The following is a 24,031-nucleotide window of genomic DNA, read 5'->3' as shown; positions in this document are numbered from 1 at the left end:
CCTTCTGAGTGAGTCAATATCTCTCTGGAGTCAATATCTCTTTGGAGTCCCAAAGCCAGCCAGCAGCAGGCACAATGATTTGGGACACATGAATCTGGGTCACACTTTTGGGTCCATGCACATTAGAACAAATTCCCTGCATGGAGTTTCTTCCTGTGTATTTCCCAAGCCTGTTGTAGGCACAGCCATCAGGGGTACTCGTTATACATGCTTTTTGTTGCAAGGAGAGACAAGAGAGCATAGAATCATGGAATGGCTTGGGTTGAAAGGGACTTTGATGACCATCTAGTTCCAGCCTACCTGCCATGGTCAGGGACGTCTTCCACTAGACCAGGTTGTTAATAGTTCTATCCAACCTGGCCTTCCAAGGATGAGTCATACACAGCTTCTCTAGGCAGTCTATTCTGGTGTCTCACTATCCTTCTGAGGAAAGAAATTTATTCCTAACACCTAATGTAAATCTCCCCTCTTCTAGTTTAAAACCATTCCACTTCTTTGATCACTATCTGCCTGTGTAAAAATTGCTTTTCCTTTTTTATAGACCCCCTTTAGCTACTGGAATGCTACACTGATGTGTTCCTGGAGCCTTCCCCTCTCCAGGCGGGACAATCACAGCTCTCAGCCTGTCTTTGGAGGAGAGTTGTTCCAGCCCTCTGATCATCTTTGTTGCCCTTTTCTCAATGTGCTCTAAACAGGGCCATTGTGCTTCCTGTGCTGAGGACCACAGGGCTGGATTCAGAATTCCAGGTGGGGTGTCAGCAGAGTAGAGGGGCAGAATCCCCTCCCTTGATCTCCTGCCCGCTTTGCTTTTGGTGCAGCCGAGGGTGTGGTTGGCATTTTGGACTGCAAGCACTGATGCTGTTGACTCATGTCCAGGTTTTCATCCATGAGAACCACCAAGTCCTTTTTGGCAGAGCAGCTCTCAATGAGTTCTTCTCACATTCTGTACCCATGTCTGGGATTACTCTGACCCAGGTGCAGCACTTTGCACTTGGACTTGCTGAACCATTTAGTTCTTATGCACCCATTTCTCTAGTTTGTCCAGATGCTGGTTAGGAGACAGAATACAGAATCACTTTTTATTAGAAGGAAAAATTACCATTTTACTGTCATGCTCATGCTTCTGCCCTTTAATTGAGACTGTCAGTATTTGTGTCTGTTGCAAGCTTTTCTGCCTTTTGCTTTGTTGTAAAAATGAGGAGAGGATGGAAAGCATAAGACATGAGTCATTACTCAAGGAGTGGACGTTGTCTGAGTATCTGACAGAGGCTTTGATGATATTGAATTCATGTTGAATTTTCAGATAGATGGGAACAAAACTTGCAGATCTGAAAACATTGATGTGTTCTGTATATTTGCAAAAGGAAAAATCATGGGCACAGAAGAGCTGTATCTGTTTTTGGGGACTGAAATGATTAATTGGAGGCTACCTCTGCTTACACTCTTAGTGCTGTATGTTGCTGTGGCGTAGGGGAGATTTCTTTGCACATGTGTGCATATATAGCTGCAAATAGTTCAAAATTGCACGCTCTAAATCCCTATGTACATAAAAGGAAAAACACATTTAATGACAACTTGCATCCAGGCTAATCCTTTGCATGCAAAGAAAATTCCAGAACTAAGTAGAAGCAGTGACACACAGGCTGGCACTGGTTATGTCTGAGCAGTAGATGGGAGAGTTCATATGTTCTGCCTGTGATTAATTTTTGAAGCATTCTGATGGAGGTGGGGAGATGATGAAGGAAAACAAGCCAGTCTCCCCACGCCCCCCTTAGAAAAAAAAGAAGGTTACAGTGCTGTAGTCATTGGGGAAATGGAGCTGATCCTGTGGGCTGTTTACCATTGCAGTCACTGGAACATTTTTCACAGCAGTGGGTGCTCTGCCAGCCACTGATACTGGAACTCTTCCCCATGGGGTTTGCCCATTTTAGGGCTAAGATAACATCCACAGGGCCAGCAATAACTTGCTTGCTGAAATTTTGCACAATGGAGAAGATGCAATCTTGCACCCTCTTGACCTCTCCACAGTTGCCCTGATGGTTTCAGTGGTGGAGATTCTTCATCAGTTTCCACAGAAAATCTGTGGGAAAGGCAATCATGCCCTTTGCCAGGGGTGAAGTAGAAGCCACATACATGTACATAATTTAGACAATACTGCTATGAGGATGTGTATTTTTAGTGTTGGTCAATGTTTTTGTTGCAAATACCCAAGCAATGTGCATGGCTTGAGCAATTTCAACCCCCTTGTTAACTTTGCTTATCGCATTTTGGGAGGAAGGACCAACAAATTAAGGAAACATACACTTGTGAAGAGTAGAAAAACGTCAGGAATTCTTGTCTTTTCTCCAAATTCCACAACAACGAGGACAAAATGCCTATTTTGCCTATGGGCATTAGTTGTCATGGTCATAATTAAAAGACCAGCTAGCAGAAAGTTTCCAGAAAATTTTCTGTAAGACTGTAATCCTATAATGTAACAAGTCTATGAGCTCTTTTCAGCTCTACTTACTCGTTTTTCTGAGAGTTTGGGAGGTGGGGCAGCTTCTTACAAAGATAAGCTCCCAGTTGCTTATCTTTGCACACATAATGCACAGGTCCATTGAAAAGCACTCCTTTGGAAACACTCCTCTTGGCAGGATTTGGACTGCATGGCTAAGATCATGTAGAGACTAGCCAATTGTTAGCAGAGGCTGAGGCACTTGAGGCTGAAATCTCATATGTTTACAGGTTGCTGTTCTCCCTTGTAATTATTTCTGCAATGAATGTTGAAATTTGGATCTGAAGTGAGGGAGTGATGAATGCAAACCTCTTACTGCATTTGATGGACACTTCTGGTTTATTACATGTCTTATACTAACATCTGGATTTCTGAGTATTGCATCGAGCCCCTGAGAAACTGTGTTCCCTGTGCTTGGCACAATACAGGCAGAAATCTTCTTGTAAATGCTTGGAGCCTGAAGCACAGAGACAGAAGGTGGATGTAGAAATAGGGTGGGAGAGGGCAGGGCAGCAATGAGACAATGTTGTGTTGTGTGATAGACAGTGTCATCAGCCAAACAGCATTTTTACCCAGGTTTAAGCAAATACTGTATTTGTCTTACACTGTTAATAAAATGCAGAGCAAAATAGTGTGTTAAAAATGTTTACTAATAAAAATGTTAATATACAGTTGTTTTAAAAATACATGTCTGTTAAAGTTCGTCAAGAGTGTAAGACTAATAGTAGTTGAAGGTATTCCAGCATAGTTCACATCTGTTCAGTAGCATGTACGTGAGGTATGTCAGTGGTTAGAGGTGCCCCGAATTCAAAGCTTGGGCACATGGGGCTCCTCCACACTGGAGCAGTAGGCAATATGGAAGGAATTGCCTGCAGCAGAATTCCTCCCAGGATCTGTCTCCCAGCATGCTGGGCTCTTACCCTTTCCCATGTGTGGGCTGGGAAAGAGGGAGATGCAATGTGAATACCGAGAGGACAAGCAGAGAGATGCAAAGTCGGGGGACTGCTACTGGTGTTTACTTCTCCTTTTTTGCCTCTGCAGATCGGGTCAGAGCTGGAACTTGTCCTTTCCTCATCTCCAGTTGCCTTTGTAAGGACTTGTTGAAGAGCTGGCAGAGGAGTGGTTTAGGGATAGACTGACTAGTTTAACTACCAGTCATGAAAAGCAGTAGTAATAAATGTGTTTAGTTTCAAAACAGCCTCATGTCCAGGTCCAAACCTCTGCTATTGTTTCTTGCCAAATTTCAGCATAGTCAGTAGCTGTTCATGTTGTTTTCTTAATGGCAAAGGCTTATATTAGAGATAGTGACTTCCCCAAGGTCTAATCCTCAGATTTGACTTCCAGTCTTTGATTCACTGACTGTCCTTGTAGCTAAGACTTGAAAGTTACCACTGGGTAAGCTTTCTAAGTCACTGAGATACATTTGGGTCAAGGGCAGTTTTCAATGTTTCAATTCTTTTATTTTGGTGACCTCAAATAACATATTTATTGTATAATAATCAGCAGTGTATTTGGCTGTAAGATTAGATAGGGGCAGATTAAAATATTATGTGTATTAGTTTTGTTCACTGAGCAGTCACACAAAAATCATTATAGGAGGAAAATCAACTTATTCTGTCATTTCTGTTGATGTAAATCTAAAGTTGTTAAAAGTGCTTTTCAATGCTTGCAGTGAAAAAAGTCTGTAGGGCCATATTCTTGCAAGTTTGCACTTTCTGTGGCTTAACAAAACTATATGGACAGAGATGTTAAAGGTATTATCTTATTGCAAGCACTGAAAGAAAAATTCTCAGTTCATCCCTTCTAAAAACAAACACACGGTAATTTTTTTTTCCCAATAGTTGGCTTTCAGTACCTTTTGCAGAATTCAGTGAAGGATCAGGTTCATTGTTCCTGTCAGTTGCGTTGTTCCTTGGCTTCTGGCAAACCCTGCATTCTCCTCTTGACACCAGTAATGTTCTTGCTGGCCCTTTGGAGGCCTGGCTTTGTGTCACATCTCTGTTTGCCTTGACCTGCTTGCCTTGCAGTTGGGACACTGCTTGCTCCAGACACAGCTTTGGCAGTCTCCAACCAAGGGACCCCAAGAGTCCAGTTAGTTTCTTGTTAGAAGAAGAGTGCAGACTACAGTCACATGGAGCTGGTCCCTCTGTTTTCCACTGTTTTTCCATTGCTTTCACTTTAACAATGTGTGTTTACAAGTCTCTCCTAAAAATCTTTTACGTTAGAAGAGGCTAGTGTTGCAAATGTCTTCTGAACACACCCTATTAAACTGTAAACATTCCAGCTCAGAGATTTAGCATATCCCAAGGTTTTGTTTTCTGATTAACAAAAATAAACATTTTTTCTATGTCAAAGGCAAATTGTTACATCTGACTTTCTATTCCTGTCTTAGCAAAGACAGCTAGCCAAGTTATCAACCCATTTGACCTCCCAAAAGGCCAATTCCTTTTACTTAGTAAATTCCACAGTTACCAAAAGCCTTCATGTGGTCTGAAAGAAAGATCTGTCATTTGTCATTTTGAAGAATGTGTTTTTATTTAATAGTGGTATATTACCTCTTGTCAACAGGATGTTAAAAGTAAAGTACACCAAACTAGTTTGGGTGGAAATTCCTTGTAGCTTAGCATTAGCATATGTTGCATTGTGTCATTAAGAACAGGGGATGTTATTTAGAAAAGCTTTAGATTTTAATCTCAGACCTGGTAACCAGTACTTGGGATTCCACTTGGTATAATTTTGTTGCTTGAATGTGTTTTGGAAATATTTGGAAATGTTTGATGCCAAAACCACTCTAGTTCTCTTTTCTGACTGCATTTTGTTTCACTGCATTTTGTGCTGATCAGCTTTGCTGAGCACTGTGACCAGGATGAACATAAAACCTTAGGAGAATCCTGCTGTTGACCTCCTGCAGGACCAGGGGGTCACCATAAGCCTGTGTCTGGGGCCAGCACCATCCCCCTGCTCCGTAAGGCACAGTAAGCCTGATACATCTGAGTCACCCTGAGATGGAAACCCACAGGCCTGCCCAGCACTCACATCCAGGAGATCTGGTGCAGGAAGCTGTGGCTTTCCAGGCTGCCAGTGTTGATAGAGCTGTGTCCTGAACTTGGATATGTGCTGGTTTCAAGCACAGAACTGAGTGAAAGTGGTGGCTTCTGCAATATGGTCTGACCTCATCCCATGCAGAATGGCTTGCTCCCATCCTCATGGACTCCATGAGTATTGCCATTGTGTGGCTCCTGTCAGTATTGCAACGAGTCAAATACCTTGTTTTGATTATGCCTTTCAGTTTAATAACAGGCTGAATTATTTCTCTTTTAGCTGACATGTTTTTATATTTAAGTGATCCAAAAGTGCTTTTCCTAGCTCCCTTCAGCTGTGAGTGGCAGCATTTATTTCACCATTATCTTGTAGATTCCCTGTTCTTGAACTCTCCTGCTTTTTAAGAGTGGAAGGGGGAAATTCCAATTTTTTTTCCCCTCTTACCTGTTCTCAAGCAGTATTGCAAGGAAATCTATAGAGGATTCCCACAACTGCAGTCACATCTGTTTCAGAAAAAAGGTATATATTCTGCTATTTTCAGTTAATATCCATGGTCTTCTTGCAAAAAACCCCACCTCCCTGAGGACATATTGACATAGGCTCACAAGAAGTTGCTGTGAAGAACTGCTGTTCTAAATGTTCAAAGTTACTCATACCTCACAATATTGCAGTACAGTAGAGAAGTTATCCAACAAGTGCGTTCTCAAAGCCTTGTGGAGACTGATCTGCGTGTGTTCTAGTAGTGTTCTGGTTTATTAGAATGTTTTAGAATGATTGGATGTATGTGATATTTGGGAAGCTGTTCAATGTATATTTTAAATATCCTAAAGTGCTGGTATAAAAATTCTTGGCAGAAATCCAGATCATATTCTGAATTACTGTAGTCAGTCCCTTAACTCCCTTAATTTTTTTTTTTTTTTTTTTGGGCAAGAGGCTTTCCACTCACTGCATTTCTTTAGAAGTATTTGATATATTTATTTTTTGGTTGCTAGCTTGATATGAAAATACTCCATATAACTACTGCTTCTTGAACAGCAGCTCAGCAGCTCAAGGTTTTGGGGTTTTTTTTCCAGGCATTCCAATGAAAACAAGTGAGAGAAATTGCCTTTGGTGTGTTCTCATGCACCAGCACATTTACTTAGGCTGCTTGTCCTTTAAACAAGTTTTCTGACAATAAAAATTTTACAGTGTAGAAAGCTGTCATGAAATATTATACATCTGACTTTTCTTAAGCCTCGCTCAAAGAGAACAGATATTGAAATGCTTTTATGCTCTCTAATGCTTCGGCTTGGTAGCATATTATGGTAATCCAGAAATGGGTTCTCCTTGTACATGCATGTAATCAACTGCTTGCTGTTTTAAGGCTCAGATGTAATACAGTAATTCTGAATATATTAAAAATGTATTTAAAATGAGACCTTCTATTTGTGGATTTGGTTGCTTTTTTTGAGACCGTGATTTCAGAAAATTTAAGTACTTGTGTAACTTCTTAATAACCTCATTTAAATAAAGCAGAACATTCAGGCTTTGATACACAGGAGCACTTAAACATATGATTAAATGTCATTCTTGAAGATGAAGGCCTTTTAAAATTGTGGCTTTAATCATATGTTTACAGCCTAACTGGATCACTGCCTGATAAGTAATGCTGTATGGACTGGGTAGGTAGCTCGGTGTAGGCAGCGGAGAAATTATTGCACCAAGGGTTAGTGGTCTGTGTGTAAGACCACAGAAGCTGTAGTGCACTTGGCTCAGACTAATCCTCTGAGCAGAGATGCTGAGTTTAAAAAATCTGCCTTAGTAATGAATTTTGAATGACATTGTCTTGAGAGAGTTGGGACAGCTAAGGACTTGTAACCAAAAGTGGTAATGATGGCATTTCACTGAAATGGATAGAAATGTGGGTTTCAGACAGCTGTCTTCACAAGTCCTAATTTCATAGCTCAGTTTATATCTTGTAATTTGACTCCATTATCTTACTACCACTCTGTTACATGCTTTAAATCTTTCTGTAATTACTCTTTTTCCCCAAGGACCTGATTTTTAGCATAGGTTTTGAACACTCATGTTTTTCAGGTAGTTTTCTTTTTCAATTTTGTTTTTTAAGGAGGGAGCCTTAGTTACAGGAAACAACAGAATCCTGAGTGAACAATGTCAAACCAGGTTTTTGTATGGCACTGAATTAATTTCATATGGGTGGATTACTTGAAAAATCTCTAGGGCATGAGAAAGAATTACTTGCAGTGCTTGCAAATGTGTCTCCAAGAGAGTTTAGTAAATACCTGGTACACTAAATAGGAGTGTAGCACACATGCTGTGAGTTTGTTTGATGGTAAATTCTTTCTCTTTTTTTTTTTTTTTTTTTTGTAAAAGGGAGGTTTTCTGTGCTAGGTGTTAGACCCACATGCATCTTTATACCTTTTTTCAATCTCACCATGTTTATGCAAGTCCACATGCCTGGCTGCTGGTTTATGGGTGTACTGGGGCAGAGGGGCCTCTCAGGTCTCACCCTGCCCACAGGATGGACGTGCCAGCCCACAGGGGAAAACACATTAAGGACCCTTTTTGTTCCATTAATGTTTCCTCGAGCAACGTGTCTCATACCTGTGCATTTCTTGGCTTCCTTCTAATTGCAGCTTGACTAACTTCAGCAGAATTTTTTGTAAGCAGAGGACTTAAAGTAGCTTCTCCAAGAGCTCTGTTTTTTTGCAATTGGATGCAGCATGTGAAAAATGAAAGCATAACTTGTGGTGCTAAACATACTCCATTCATTCTCTTCCAGCTTCAGTGCAGGAGGCATTAATGAATTCTGTGTGATGTTTCTAAGTGGTGAAAGTCACATTCAGACACATTTTTTTTAGCTAAATACAGTGACTTGGTTGCAGGCATATTGACAATGTCCAGCTGAGGAGACTGCCTGGCTTGTTTTCTCTATTGCATATACAGAGTAACTTCTGTTCTTGGGTTGTAGTCATGATTTGAACCAGCTGAGCAGGCTCAAGTGAGCCTTTGTGTGACTGTAACAAGGATGTTACCTTAAAATTCCTGCTTATAGGAAATGTTTCAGCAGTAGGTTACATCAATTTTTGATACTTCTGTGGAGCTGGGGTGGCTTGGCTTTGGATGTCTCCCAGACACTCACTCACCCAGCTGCTCTGTCACTCCCATCACCGGGAATTAGTAGTTTCCACTTTGGGATGCTAATGCCAGAATTTGCAATGAGTACCTGTCTAGAAGCAGGTATTACAGATATTTGCTGTTAGGAAGTAATTTTCAAGGTTAGACACCAGACACACTAATGTCAGGAGGCCCTGAAGGCAGACAAGTTCTGCATTCCTTCCTCCAGTGCTTTTCTGCCGGTTTTCGTACTCAAAAGCTCCAATCTTTCGTGTTAGTGTTTCTGCTTGTACTTACCCTTCTCAGCCCATTCTGCTTTGAGCACTCTCTAATGTTTTCTTGCTTATGGGCAGTGTTGAGATGTTCCAGTGCTACAAGAAAGCACAAAGCTTTGTCACCTCCCAGAGACAAAGGGAAAGTGTCTGCAGGCAGATGAGTGAAATGGAAACGTTGGCAGGTCTGAGCTCTTGGCAAGCTGTGGTCCTGGTGACTGTGCAGTTTGCGCCCCACAGGGCTGACCCTCCCTAACTCGCTCACATTTGTTCAGACTTTCTGGTCCTGCCTTGTCCTGTGCCATAAGCACCGTCAGGGTCACAGCCAGGAAAGTATGAGTGTTCTTATGAGCTGAGCAGCAGACAATTTGAGGAAAGATGTCCAATTTCCTGGAAATCCTGTGCAATGTGAAAGGGGTATGATTTGCGTGTGTGTACGTGGCTGATAGAAGTAGACTAAAAAAGTGGATCTTCCAAGTTCCTGAGTGTTGATGCCTGCCAGGGCCAGTTTGACCCTTCCTTGCCATGATTCACGCTGGTGCAGGATTCGCACCAGTATATTTCTCTGGATTAGAATGCCCTCAAGAAGTCTTTGTCCGTATTCCACGACATCTCATGGAGCCTGTGCTGCTGTTCAGTGGAGGTTTTTTGCAGCATTGAGGTGCTGCACTACAGTTTCAGTGACACATTTCTTGCTTTGTTTGGGATGCTTTCCTAAACAGGTCATTTGTGTTTGTAAACATGAAAGAGAAGATTTTAGTGCTTAACTATATGTTGTATTTATATGAGTGTCCATTGTTTTCCAGAAACTTTCAATTTACTTTAATTTCTGATCACTTTTGTTCATATAACTAAACACGGAATGATGTTTTACTTTTTGTTCTTGACTCATTTTTCAGTGACTCCCGCTTCTCGTGCACAACACATACACCCAAGATGCTTAATTTTCAATCTAACCTATTGGCAACTCAGTTGCAATTACAATAGGAATTTTAATCCTCTGTAAAGAGGACTGATGGATGTGTAATTAAGTAATGACAGTCTGTGGGACAATTGTAGCAAAGTGAAAGCCATGAAAATTCAGAGCAGCTGAGGTGGAACTTCCCTGCTGAACCTGGAAGAGTCAGTTCTGCTGGGCTCATAAAGTTGAGGAGGTAGTTGCAGATCTTGAGAGAGGACAACGCATTTTGAAGTGTTGGGGAAGAACAGGAGGAGTAGAGGCTGGGAACTGGAGGAAGATACTGTTATCACCATCTGATCTGATGATGATGAGAATGAACCTCCCCTGCAGACCTGATCTCAGAGCCCAGCTGCTGGTGAATGGGATTACCCTTCTCTGTAACCATGTGCTCTTCCCTGAACAAGTGTCCCTTGGCAGCAGTAGCAGAAGTCCCAGTTGTCATGGGCAGATGGAAGGACCAGTGTGGGCTGGGTTGCTCTGGGAAAAGGAGCAGGGCCAGCAGGCCACGGGTCTGCTGCCCCTTTGACAGGCAGGTGTCCAGCGCTAACAGGATGGCTTTGCCTGTGCCAGCCTGACCCAGAGAGCTGCTTGTGGACATGTTGGCCTCTCAGGGACCGGGGACCTCTCAGGGAGGAGTGCTCTTCCTGGTAGCCATGGTGTTTCCTTCAAGGGCTGAGCAGGCAGGACACAGAGCTGTCTCTGTGTTCTCTGATCCTGTTGTCTTTGTTTGATGAACTCCGATGGAGTTAATGGGGCTGCAGTGAGCTGAGCCAGCCTGGGCTGGATGGGGGTGGATCCTTTGTTGTGCCAGGCTTGCGTGGTGCTTGGTGTTGTCTGCTGGAGTTTTCCACAGGGTGCTCTGCCTGTTTTACAGAGAACCTCAGCTGTGCTCTGGCATCTTGGTGTGAGGGAAGGGTGAATATGTGGAGGGACAAGGAGTAAAACTGAATTTAACCTACAGTCTTCAGGGACAGGGGTTATCATCAATGAGAATAGGATATCATAATGAGTTCCTACAGCCATCACACTGTGGCATTAGGCTGCTACTAGCACAGAGCAGTGTGTCAGGAGCCTGTTCCTCACTGTCACACTGAGTGCTGGATTTAGGCCATCTAAAATTAGCCTCTAGCCCTAAAACTCAATCACACACCTGAATCTTGCTACAGCTGTCTTAATGCTGCCTGCATGCAGGGTCATAACCCTTTTAGTTATACGAAGAACAGTGACTTTTGAAATGGTTGTATCCATTTTATATCCATTCCCACATCTTGAAATCTTCCTACCTGTTCTTTTGTGCATCTGTCCTTTTAGCTTTGCTGCCTTTTACTGTGTAGAAATCTCAGATCACTGCAGAGTGAGGGTGAGTAGCTCACCTGTACAGATGCAGCTGCTGTTGAAAAGCAACCTGAGTAAATGTGTTACAGTTCTCCTAAATACTGAGACAATGTCTAGCACGTGGGTTTAAATAACAGGTAGTTCTTGGTCTGCCATAGCATTTCCAGTGACTCAGTGTTCCCTCCCACCCTTCTGCAGTAATTACAGAAGATTGTTGCAGTTCCTGACTCAGAGGGAGACTTCCTTCCAAGCCTTCTGGCCATGCTGGACCTCCAGCTCTGGAGTTGTACGGAGCAAATTGTGAGGGGCATCAGGGTAGCAGGCCCCAGGACTGCAACAAGAATTGTGTGGGAGTAGTGTATGTTATGGGCTAGTGATAGCAAGTCATAAAAAGAGAGTTTGCTTTGGATTTGTGGTCAGGAGTTTGGTTGCCAGAATCTTGGCCATGATGCTCATATCTCTTGAAACTGTGTGTTTACAAGAAAGACATTCCAAGGTACAAATCTGATGGCTTCTCTGATGGGATAGTCTAGGAAACTACCAAGTGTAAAAATTAAAAAGGGCTTAGTATCCTCTGACCCAGATTTATTGTGGATAAAGTGTCTTCCTGCAGATTGTGGGAGCACAAGGCATGAGGCTTTGGGGGCAGGCCTGGAGATGGGCTCAGCTGTGAGTAAGGTTATGAGATGAGAGCTGCAGGGAAGGGTTCCACAAACTCCACGAGCCCCATCATTCTCCCCCTAGGGAGGAATTCAGCAGACACTGCAAGTCAGTACATCACATATGCATTGACGGTCTGCAGCTGCGTTGGCTGCTCCGGCAGCCACTGAATGGCAGCGGGGACGTGCTGCCAAATGTGACCTGACAGCCCTGCCCAGAGTGTGCTCAGGGCTGCAGGGGAGGCCAGCAGAAGAGGACCAAAGGGCTCAAGTCTCTGGTTTCCCTCATGAGATGTCAGATCTGACAGGCACATCAATAGGTTTTGATTGGTTTCATGTTCATGCAGCTTTCATTTGTGATGCAGCTCTTCAGATTTAGTGGAGCTGCACTCTTGGTGCTGCTGCAAGCAGCTGTGCACAGCTGGCCATCAGGTCTCTGCTTGTAAAATATGTGTGAAGGTTGTCTTGCCATCAGCAAATTGTATTCAGAAGGAGGTCTGTGGAATCTGGGCCAAGTTTCTTAGAGATGTGGATAGATTTTTCTGTGCCTTAAATACAGTAGTGAACCCCACTGTCTGTGCTGAGGTGAGTAAAATCTGCAAATAGGCTTTGCATTGTTTCAGCTTAAGCACAAGGATATTCTCTTTAATTGCTTTTTCAGTGTTTCTGTGTAAGAATGAGGGTCTTGAGATTTTTTACGATTATGGTGCAGTGTTTTCAAATGCTTAGGCCAGAAAGCATTACATGCAGACATAGCATTTCCATCTGCTGCTCATCAGAGAAGACAAATTTCATTCCCAAGCACTGCTGTGATGTGTAGTGAAAACATGGCTTTGGTGAGCATCTCTCTGTCAAAGTGCTAGTGCACTTGGTTCACAAACATCAGTTAAATGCCTCAGAGGTCTATGAAATAAATAGAAGAGCTGGATGCCAGGAAGTGGGATGCACAAAAGCTACTTTTTGGCATCATTAAGGCAATGCAAAGAAGAGTACTGTGCATAAAATGCTCTTACTCATTTGATTTTAAGCTCCAGCCCTGTGTGAAGTAGCACATGCAAGCTGAAGTCCTTTCCTGGGTTAGATGCCTTCACCATCCCTCTTGGCAGTTCACTGTCTCAGTGACAAGAAGGTGGAGTTCATGGTACCCACCACCAGCATTACAGACTAAATGTTTGAAGTGCCTGCCTGGAAAGTGGGAGTCTGTTCTTGTCTTGCACTGCCTAGGGAAGTTTCCAAGTCACCAACTGGAATAGAAAGTGGGAGTGGAGACACTCACTGAAACTGTGTGGGTGCACTGAAGACTGAAGGATCCCATTTGGGTGGGAGTATGAGTCTGAAACTCATTTGAAAAGGCAGAGTGATATATATATATATATATATATATATATATATATATATATATATATATATATGTAATGCCTCATCTGTATGTGTTTTGTTTTTGTTTGGCTTTTTTTTTATTTTGATGTTAAGCCGCCTGACTGAGGTGCTTTTTGCCAGCAAGGTGAATGTTCTCAGAGAACTCAGCCAGTTCAGGTCTCTTTGTAAATTTTGAATGGCCTGAAGTTGAGACTGGCTCCAAGATGTTGAGTAGTTCATTTGGGTGTGCAGGTACTTTTATGGATCTGAGATGTAAATTTTCAAAGCAACGGAAGTGACTGCATGGCTTGTACAAAGTTTCAGCTGCCAATTTCTCTTTTCAGGCTGAGTTGCACCATTGATGACTGAATGGACTCTGCTGAGAAGGCTTGTCCTGACACCATGACAGCTGATGAGTCAGAAGCTGGAGAGTTAGCTCTGGAGCCTCTCCTCACGTGCAAGCTATGTCTCTGTGAATATTCCCGGGATAAGATGACCACTCTTCAGGAATGCAACTGCGTCTTTTGTACAGCGGTAAGATCTGTCAGTGCCTTTACATTACAGAAGCAGGGTAATGGAAGATGGACAGAGCTGTGAGATGGGATTGCTTGTCTTGTACAAGCATGTGCTACACCCGTGCTGACACAGGATGCTTTTCTAAAGAGCATTTGGTGTTAGCCTGTCTTGCCTTATTTAAAAGATTTCTCTTGTCATTTTACTTTTGATGATTTGTAACTAGTATATGTTCCCATCGCAAGCACTAGTAAAAAGTATAAACAAAAGGAAATAAGATGCAGTTTGAGTGTTGGAGAACATACACAGTTTGCATGCAATCTCAGTATTTACTTTTTTCTGAAGCAAAACCTTGAAATATCATAGGATACCTGTGAGTTTTTGTTTCCCTGCTATCCTTTTCTGAGTTCTCACGGACCTTTAAAGTCTTCTATGTAACTTTTAAGGGCAATCAGAAAACCTAAACAAAAGTGGCCTTTTGAACCTTTGCCTCTGTGCTGCAGAGATGTTGCTCAGGTCATGCATTGCCTATAGTAGTCAGTAAAGACTTTTTGGCCTGCAAATTCAGATCAAATAAAGCTGGTGGAAGTGATAGAGGGAGAAGTTGAATGAGTTGATAAAAGCCCTACAGATAGTAGTACTCTTCCAGTCTCTTTGTCAGCATGGGAAAAATGGACCTTGTTTCTCTGGTGGTAGTGACTTTGATGTACCTCACTAATGGTAACTAAAGTGCCTGACCTGAAAACAGGTCAGAAGTTACTAGAGGATGTTGGTGTGCTGCTTTTTGTTGTTTGTTTTTTGTTTGTTTGCTTGGTTTCTTTTTTGTTTTTTTTTTTTTTTTTTTTTTGTTTTTTTTTTTTTTTTGTGGAGGGGGGGTGGGGTGGATGTTGGTTTGGTTTTATTTTAAACTCTAGAATAAATGTACTTGATTTTATTTTTAAAAATTTGTGGATAAACATCAAGCAAGTATGTTTAATTTTACCCTTGCTTGTTCGAATTCATGAAGAAATTGGATATTTGTGATGCCAGCTACGGTGAGAATATCTTGACTTATGCTGAATTTAGGGTAGCTTAAACAGGATGAGAATCTAGCTGTGTATTTCCAGAAACGAAGATAAGAGTGGTTAATATGCATTTCAACCTGAACTTCATGAAGTTTGTTTTCCATACTGACTTGCACCAAAGATTTCTGTATTTTAGTTTGTAGCAAAACTTTGAAGTTCATGTAACCTAAAAGGTAGATATGAAAATACTGCTTTAAATAAAAAAAAAAAAAAAAAACAGAAAATTGGAGAAGTTGATGCTTTTACAGTGGTCCCACTCCTATGCCAAGAACTCAGTGTCTCTGATTTAGTATTAATGGTACAAGAACCTCAGTGCTAGCTGGGTAGAGTAACCCTCAGGGAAGCAGGGGCTGCTGAGGACTGTGCCTGGCAGAGCTGGACTCTGCCCTCCAGCAGGGCACTGGCCAAAGGGAGAGGTCAGGGATGGCTGGGAGTGTTGTTGTGCCTGCATGCCCCCTGTCAGTGCCACAGCTGCCATCACATCCATACACTCCTTCCCTGCCCAGCACCAGGAAGAGTCTCCTGTGTACTTGGTGCTCCAGTGCTGTGACAGTGTCACGGTTACTTGGCATCTGTGCAAACTTTGCTGACTTTGAACCAAGAGCCAGCCATAGGTGAGCCTGAATGCAGTTGGGAGAAGCCTTTAGACACGCTCTATTTGTTTCAATGAGCATAATATGTCTCAATTGTGTTCGTGCTCCCAAGTCCAGCGTTTGTCTGCTGTTGCCTGTGTCCCAGTGTCCTCCCGATGGATGTGTCTGGGCTGATGCATGCCCAGACATGTAGATCTTGCATCCTGTAACAGTGAGGGCTCTGGAAACTTTTAATCTGGCTATATGGCTCTCTGTCTTGAAGCCAGAGCAGTTTCTGGGAGGCCATATGAGTTGCATTTTTGGGCAGCCTCCAAAAACCAGTGTCAGGAGCAGCTTGACATGGAGTGTCGGGACTTGCATGGGGGATTGCTTGGGGCGCAGCCTGCAGCAGCTCTGCTGGTGTGCCATGCCCTAAATTTCCCCTCACCCATGCCAGGACATCTAGATACCTTCACATTACACTTAAGAAAGATTTTGGGGTAAGAATATCCACTGTGAGCTCTGGGATTGAGCACCAATCAGTTTTGCAATTTTTCAGCTAGCAATGCTCTCAGCTTGTATAGCTTATTCTTCTGTCACTAAGGGTAATTTTATATATCCAGGAGCAGTATTAAACTTGGAATAGAAAAGGGCTTGACATGGAAATAATAGGTTCTGCTCCAATAAGTTGAAACCATTGTTTTTGTTAATTTTTTGTTCTGTTACATGTGAAGTCTTCTGTTGGTTTTTTTTTTTTTCCCTTCCTAACTGTAATGGTGATGCTGCAACAATGATTATTTTTCATAGTATTTGTGGCTGTGGAAATAATTGGAAAATTGTTACTATTTAGATATCTGTGGGGGTGAGGTTATATTTCCTTTTCATTTGTAGACTGTAAAACCAAGGCATTCAGACAACTTAGAATTGTGTACAGCTATTTTTTTTCATCTTAGAAACTTGCCGTAAACAAAATACCCCATAAAAGCTGTGTTCTAGCCAAAGTAAGTGAACTGTGCTTTAGCATGTGTATGTTTGCATTTTGGTGGAATGTTGCTAGTAGGGCAGGAGTTTTTCAAATAACTGTAGGCATTTTTACTCTCTCTCTCTCAGCAGAAAAAGCAGATGGCTTGCAGAGCATACTTGCCATCTTACTTGGTAGCTCAGTCAGGTCTCAAGAGGCATGAGCCTTGTATTTTTCAAAATGTGTTGCACTTGGCATAAGATTCCACTGCAGTGTGAGATAAAGCACACACACATCCCAAGAATTTGAACATGGCTGTAGTGTACCTAATGACTTGGTTTCATTGTGTTTGGATTTACATTAGTTTTTAATGAAAGGCTGATCTCTGAAGAGGGCTGGGAAGAGATGTGAGATATATTTTATCTGTGAAAGTTTTAGAGGACTGAACTTTACATTATTCAGTTCATTTCCTGTGTCTATAAAATATTTGCAGGGTGCCATGCTGTGGTGCGCACTTTCACATATGGATATTCAGCAACATCTGTACTGGTCAAGCTCCATGATTTTATGGTCCCTTTGTCACCTTTACGTATCCCTTTCCCAAAAGGGGAGGGGGGGTCTCATCTGTTCCTGATACTGCTCATCTTGTTCCTTGTCTTCCCACTCATTCTTGTATATTTGGTGGGGATGTCCTTCTTATCAGCAGGCCCTTACATTTACCTTTTGTTACAATTTTCTCTTCCTTGGATGTGCAGCTGCTCAGGTTTTTGTCCCCATAGTGGTCATGGTGCTCACATATGTATGTGAAATAATTATACACTGTGTCTGTCCACACCATTACAGTGTTAAAAAATACAGTATTTTATCACACTTTAGTGCATCTGGGTCCAAAGCAGACTAACTAATTACTTCTTGATTGATCCACTTACAGAATAATACTTTGAATATTATACTTACTTCTGATAAAATCCCTGAATGTTTGCTCTTTTCCTTCCTTCTTTGCCCAGAGAGCTCTCACAGTAGCTCACTCAGGTAAGGCTCTGGAGTGCTCTGGTGAGGCAGTGCCAGGAATGGATGGGCCACCCTCCCCACCCTGCCTTTGCACAGCACACTGGGTGTTGCCTGGGCTTTGGTACTCATTAGACAGTCTGGAAAGTGTGTATCTAGGAGACTCCTGCCTTTTCAAAACATGGCTGAAACTGGGAAGGCAGCAGGGAGAGACAGTGAGTGGTGTGATCACGTGCTCCTTGCATCCCCTGGGCTAGAACTGCCCCGGTGTCTGGCACAGCACACTCTACCCTTTGGAAGTGCTAGAGAGGAGTGCAGGACTGGCAGGAACACTGGAAATACCAAGGGCCCTATGAAAGACTCCATGTGAGTCTGTAGCCTGTAAGCAGTCGTGGAGGTGAGGTTTTAGCAGGTGGGGTAAGATTGCCCTGGTGGCAGCGGTGACAGGAGGAACCAGTGCACTGCTGTTGCAGAAACATGGTCTTAGGGGTCAGTAAAAATTACCAGAGTTGGCTTTACCCTGCACACCAATTCTTTCTGGTTTTGTCTTTCCTCTTTTCTTTGCCTCCTCTTAAGCATTTCAGGGCCTCAGTGAGAGCCAGGTGAGCAATAAATGGGATTGCTGCTAATTATGTCAAGCAGCATCTTATGTCCATCTGTCTTGTGTTATTTACTGGCACAGGGTGTGAGATGGCGAAGACAATGTGTAACAAACTGAAAACAGAAAATGCTTTCATGTATGTTATTCTGTGTTGTTGGCACAGGTTTATGCAGAACTAGCATGATTCACCCTTTCTTTTTCCCAAGCAAATTCTTTGTTGAGTCTTGTACTTCTGAGAAGTGTGTGAGGCAACTGGGTTACAAAATGTGCAAAACAAATACCATGATGATCTACCTGTTTGTTATTTTGGTGCACACAATGCAGTCCAAATGAGATTAAACTTCAATGCAACCTTAGAAGAAGCAGGAGCCAGCATGCTAGCCAAGGTAGCTTCTGTGCTTTCTTGTGCTTCTACAAGTAGGCAGTGTTCCAAAGGCAGTTGGAGAACAAGATTTTCTGCTGCAGCGGTGTGTGACAGCAAGGCTAGGGCTAGGCATGGGCTCAGAAGGCTCCTTTGCTGCCATGGATGGTGTGGTGCCGTGGACAGTCACCTGCCTGGGCCCTGGGGGGGCTTCAGCCTCAGAAAGAGGCTGCTGATGGCTGCTTTTACTAGAGGAGAAGAAGAAACTGTTAGAGAAATAGGAGTCTCTCTGTTGGTACTTCCATCAACATCAGACTCTAAGGCTCCTCTGCTTTCCTTAATGTTTTCAGGAGCAGCTGTGCATTGTCCTGCCTCCTTTGGGTGGCTGAACAGTGACATTTGGCCCTTAGTGCCGTGAAGTTTCAGATTGTTTGTGGAGGGGGGCACTGGGAAAATGGAAAAACTAATATGAGGGGTCTTTGTAAAAAACATGAGCAGAAGAATCAGAGAGCAGAGGAGATCAAGCAGATCAAGGACAAGGAGGACGCAAAAAAGAGTGGGATACCTGCTCAGTGAAACAGCTGCGTATCAATAACCCACTGAAATAATACTTAGTAAAACTTATGTAAGGGAATATTTGGATTTGCCATCATCTAGCCAACACTGGGTTTTAGTATCACTTCTGTTTGTTTGTCCTCATTTTCAAGAATGGGTTTGTTCTCTTTTTTCTCCCCATCCTATAAGACACCTTCTCACAACTGCACCAGAACACTCACGACCTTCTCCTCTTCCTAAATATACCTTGTGCTGCAATGCCCCACTTACTTTATATAGAGCTCATCTCAGGTTGTTTTCCATTTGGAAGTGTTGACATTTGGGATTCTTTTTTTCCCTGCTCAACATTTGAAATGTTTCAGAATAATTTTTTTTCAAGTTTTAAAAAAGAGGATTCCTACACCTGGTAATTTGGCACGGAACACAGAGCAGTTCTGTAGTAATTTTGATGGTTTAAGAACTTCTTGCATGTGTTTCTGTGCAGAGTAACACCAAAGGCAGAGTTGGGTTATCAAAACAGTATAGATGTACCCATTGACTTTTGAGGAATACCACAATTCAGGAAGAGGGACTGCATGTTTCCGAAGTCAGTAGAGGTGGCAGCCTCTGGATGGTGGCCAAGGGAGGATGGGAGGAAGAGGGAACTAACATTTTAATGACAGCATTGCATCGATGCAGTTGGTGTTATCTCCATTTAAGCAATGAAGAAATCTATATGAAGTAGGTTGTCAGTGCCTTGAAGTGCCACAGTAACTGAGCCAGACTGTGACATAAGCCTCCTGCTCGTGTCTGTTTTGTAGCTGTTGTAAGGCCAGGTTTGGCCTGACACGGATATTTGGCAAGAGAAATTACATTTGCAGCTGGTTCAATTTGGTGAAGTATGAGTTTCTCTGGGCCTTTTCTGTTTGGTGGTACCTCTTCATGGCAGCAATTACCAGGAACCTTTCCTGCTTTTTATGAAAGGCTGCTAGGATGTCTTGGACCTCATGGTTTCATACTGTGTTTCTGAGCAGAATTCAGCATCACTGGTAGATATTTTGAGACAAAGCTGATGACAATATATTTCTCAGGTACATTTGCAGGATCCCCTAAAAAATAGGCTTGTGGACCAAGAGGAGGCAATTATGTTCTGGTCCACTGTCTTGTTTGCTTGGTGTTTTCACTTGGTCATTACAAAATTAAATTCTTGTTAGTGATGTTATTCCTTCCCTCCTTCTGAGCCATGAAGTGACTAGATGTTCTTTGAAGCTACAGGGGCATTTTTTCACTTCCTTTCAAGCATCTTTATTGGTAAGACTCTTATGTGGCCTGATCTTCTTTACATTTGATCTTCTGTCTGTTCATTTATCACTGTATCTGGTCCTTAGCAGTTAAAATAGAGATTGGGCAATATTTCATTGGAATTTTGCTTCTTGCTTTAAACTGTGCCTATCATAAGTTTATCTGTAGCAAATGAAGAGATTTCTATTTTTGTCTAAAAACTTTAATTGGAAGAGCCTCACTTTTTTTTCCAAGTGAAGTGCAAATGCCTCCAAGCTAATTGCCAATAGACTTTTTTCATCTAGTTTTAAGACTTTCTTAGAGATACTTGAGGACTTTGAGTACTACACATTGAAAGTGACTGATCCATTTTGGTGATGGAACATGTGGAAGTGCAGATGTCACAGCAATGATGAACATATTATTAAACATTACATAGGTCTGCCATAAACACTATGAGCACTGTCTAGGGGAGTACATTTATCTTGGTACATGTTTGATTAGATGCTGGGTAGATCAAGGTAGTTAAATTTAGAGTTCTGATGTGAACCATCTCACCAAAATTCGTAATAGTAGATTGTGTACACGCTAAAGAACAGGTAACATTTCTAAAGTATAAGAAAAAAATGAATGTTATGTCTCACTGAATAAAAAGTACATAACCATGGCCCAGAACTAAAATAAAAACCGAATGCCTATCTGTTCATCTGCTCTGAATCATGAGGCACTCTGGAATGTCAGCTGAAAAGTGAAGTATTCTCTCCATATACAGTGTTTCTGCCCTCTGCCCTCAAACTTGGAGTTTGTAAAAAAGCCTAGGCTAAACAAAACCTGACCCCCAAACAAACAGAGTTTTGAGAAGATCTTTGGAAGACAGATTTAACATTGTAAATAATTCCTGTGGATTTTAAGAGGGAGACCTGAGTTTTTCTTCTTTTTTTTTTTTGGAATGGAAATTGTCTTCAAGTTAAATGTTAGGAGGAAAGACCTTGTTTTGGCAATATGCCTTCAATAATTTTTTGAATTTTCACATTTAATGTAGATAATGGCTTCGTACTGTCTGGGAAATACTGTAGATCTGTTCTTTACCTTTGCATCATTGAATTAAAGACAAATACCCTTACTTGTCCTGTACCAGCTGCTGCACAGGGGCTGGCAGCAGTATTGGTGGCATTTGACAGGAAAATAAGCCAGTGTTTTCTGTTTCTTTTTTGTTTCTAGCCCTCCCTCCATGTTTCTTAATAAAGATACCTGTTCAGTTTAGTCATATTACACAAGGGGTTTCTTTTATGCTTTTGTATCCAAACTAATGAGGCTGTATTTTGGGATCTGAGGGAGGTTGGAGAGGGGCAAGGTGATGAAACATGTCCAGGTACTTGAAAAGCAGTATGTAGGAATGATTGAGATCCATCTTTTGTCTTTGATACATAAATTATCTTAAAGTGGATTTGAATAGAAACCTCAGATTTCACAGTGAAAGGGATATAGTGCCTTTGTCACATCATTACCTAGCAATCTAACGCTAAAGTTACACTTTGAACTCATTTTTATGTCAAAATGCAGAACTGGCATGATCCCTTTGCAGAGTAAATACATAACAAAATAGATGTCTTTTTCTTGGTAAGTATGTTAAAAATAGCTTCTGTACAATATACTTTTGGGGAAAAAAAAAGTTGAAGTTAGACCAGCATGCAGAAGTGTTGAAATAAAAATCCATTAATAGTCTGAACAGAATTTTCATTCTTAGACTCAAAGCTGACCACAGAAAGCACTTCTGTTTATTATTGAAGAAGGAATCTTTTACATTACTAGTTCATGCATTCCTTGATTAGGCTTTTCAGTGTATTAATAAAGATGACTCCATTGCATTTCAATGTACTCTTTCAACAGCCCCTTAGCTCCAGGAGGGGAATATTTACTTGGGGAACTTGTAAGAATTTGCCTAAATAATAATGTTTCCTACAAGTTTTGCAAGGTACAAAAAAACCCAAAACAAAAAACCAAAAAAAAAAAAAAAAAAACCCAAAAAAAAACCTCCACCAAAAAACCTCATGGGTAACATTTTGTGACATAGGTAACTGGATATTGATGTTATTTTATTAAACAGAGGAAGGCAATGGCCTGAAAGACAAAACCAGCATAAGAGGAAAAAATCTTGCCCCAAAATGCTTAGACAGCAAATTATTGAAAAAAAAAAAAGTCATTACACATTATGAATTTCAGGCAGAGAAAAAAATAGTTGTAGTCCTCTTTTGACTGAAGTTGTCAGTAGTCCTGTGTGAGCAAAACGTGCTTCACAAAGCTAGATCAGCAACAAAACATTCTGTTAGGTGTACTGAGTTTTACTAGTGGAATTATATTATCACATTTGAATTGATCTCTCTTGCTTTAATGCCTCAGGATTTTATTATGTTTCCCAGAGCACAGATATGTACATGATATAGTTGCTCAGTGGGGCAAAATCTGAGTTAACTGATTAGAGCACACTTGCAGGTATGAGAATTAAAACTACTTGTGTTGGTGTCTGCTTTTTATTTGAGGGGTGAACATAATGGAATCAAACCTCCAGTGTGTGTTCTGTGGTCAGCAGGATTCTAACCTGTTCAGCAGGACCTTGGTCAATTTTTAGTTTGTTGTCTCAACCATCCTGCCTTGGCTATGTGAAAAATTCATGGAAACTTTGCTGGCTCTGGCCATGGAAAATAAGAGGATGGCATTAATGTCACCATAAGGCACAGATCCTGTGTTGAGGCCACCCCAGCCACTGACTGCTCTCTGTGCTCAAAAGTCACTGTACTGCAAGAAATTGCTGGGAGAGTATAGCCCAGGGTGTTGAGATCTCATAATTGCTAGGATGTCAAGATTAAGACCCTTTCAGGAAGTTCTTTGTATCACAGAAGGCAGAGCATCTTGATTTTCCCTTCACTTTGAAGAGCAATTAAGTAGCATATGTAGTGTATGCAGTTTTCCTGAGACACTGCTGATTTTTGTAGACAAAATGCCCAAAAAATCTTGCCATTTTATGTCTGTAATAATGTATTCTCTAAAGTGTGGGAGGACACATTGCTGAGAAGGTCAGTTTTAATTCATTATACAGACATGAAAGCATCTTTTCATCACGTTTTTGGCTTGCATCTTTTCAGATACTCTTAGTTGCCACTTCTCAAGTAAGCAGCTGAATTAGTAGCTGAGCTGTAAATAATGGTGAAACCCCTCTGAGAAGAGTTTCTCTGCAAGATGAAGGCATATTTTAAACTTTTAGTGATCTTCCAATGTTTCTTCTTTGGTGCTAAGAGGGAACAAGAAATTCACATCTTCATTTATGTACATCCTTTGGTAAAAAGCCTAATCCTTCAGCAATAAATATTAAATGCTTCCTTCAAGTTTCCCGGCAACTTTAAGCCTTTCTTGTATTACACCCAAAGCACCTTCTCCAAGCACAGAAAGTCAAGACCAAAGATTTCATATCTATAAAAATGATTTAACAGAGAGATTTTCTGGGAAATGCTTGAAGATCCATGGCACTGCATAGCCCAGTTACATAATCTCCCCAAGCTGAAAACACAGCAACCTCTAAAAGAACCACAGAAGGTTGATTGGCCACTTATGTTCACCTACAATCAAGCAGTGGGTTAGAAGAGAAGAAGAATCTAGATCATTAGCAATCCTCAGAAACCTCTGTTCTCCTGGCTTGGTACCCATAATGACTTAGATACTGCATATGGAAAATGATTGCAAAATCCATACTGTGGATCGAAGCTCCTTAAGAGCTTCATGCCCATCCTTGTGCGAAAGCGTAATCGTCAGTGCTCCGAGCTCCTGTCCTGAGAGTCTAAATTAAGAACAAGCCTCTGGGCTGCTGCTGGGCTTGCAGTAACTTCTCAGGCTTTGTCC

The 24,031-nt window shown here is 41.8% G+C and overlaps 1 protein-coding gene across 1 annotated transcript in view; it reads left to right on the top strand.

Annotated features, from left to right (window-relative positions):
* RNF144B (ring finger protein 144B) overlaps positions 1 to 24,031 on the top strand; it is a 48,396-nt gene that overhangs the window by 3,759 nt on the left and 20,606 nt on the right. The window contains exon 2 of the mRNA XM_058029135.1: positions 13,587 to 13,776. Within this exon, the coding sequence (XP_057885118.1) occupies positions 13,612 to 13,776 (165 nt within the window). The 5' untranslated portion in view covers positions 13,587 to 13,611. The remainder of the gene's footprint in view (positions 1 to 13,586; positions 13,777 to 24,031) is intronic.

Source organism: Melospiza georgiana, chromosome 1 (assembly GCF_028018845.1).
Source record: "Melospiza georgiana isolate bMelGeo1 chromosome 1, bMelGeo1.pri, whole genome shotgun sequence".
NCBI classification, from domain to species: domain Eukaryota; kingdom Metazoa; phylum Chordata; class Aves; order Passeriformes; family Passerellidae; genus Melospiza; species Melospiza georgiana.
The sequence above is the reverse complement of the archived record's forward strand: the minus strand, read 5'-3'. Positions and strand labels throughout refer to the sequence as shown.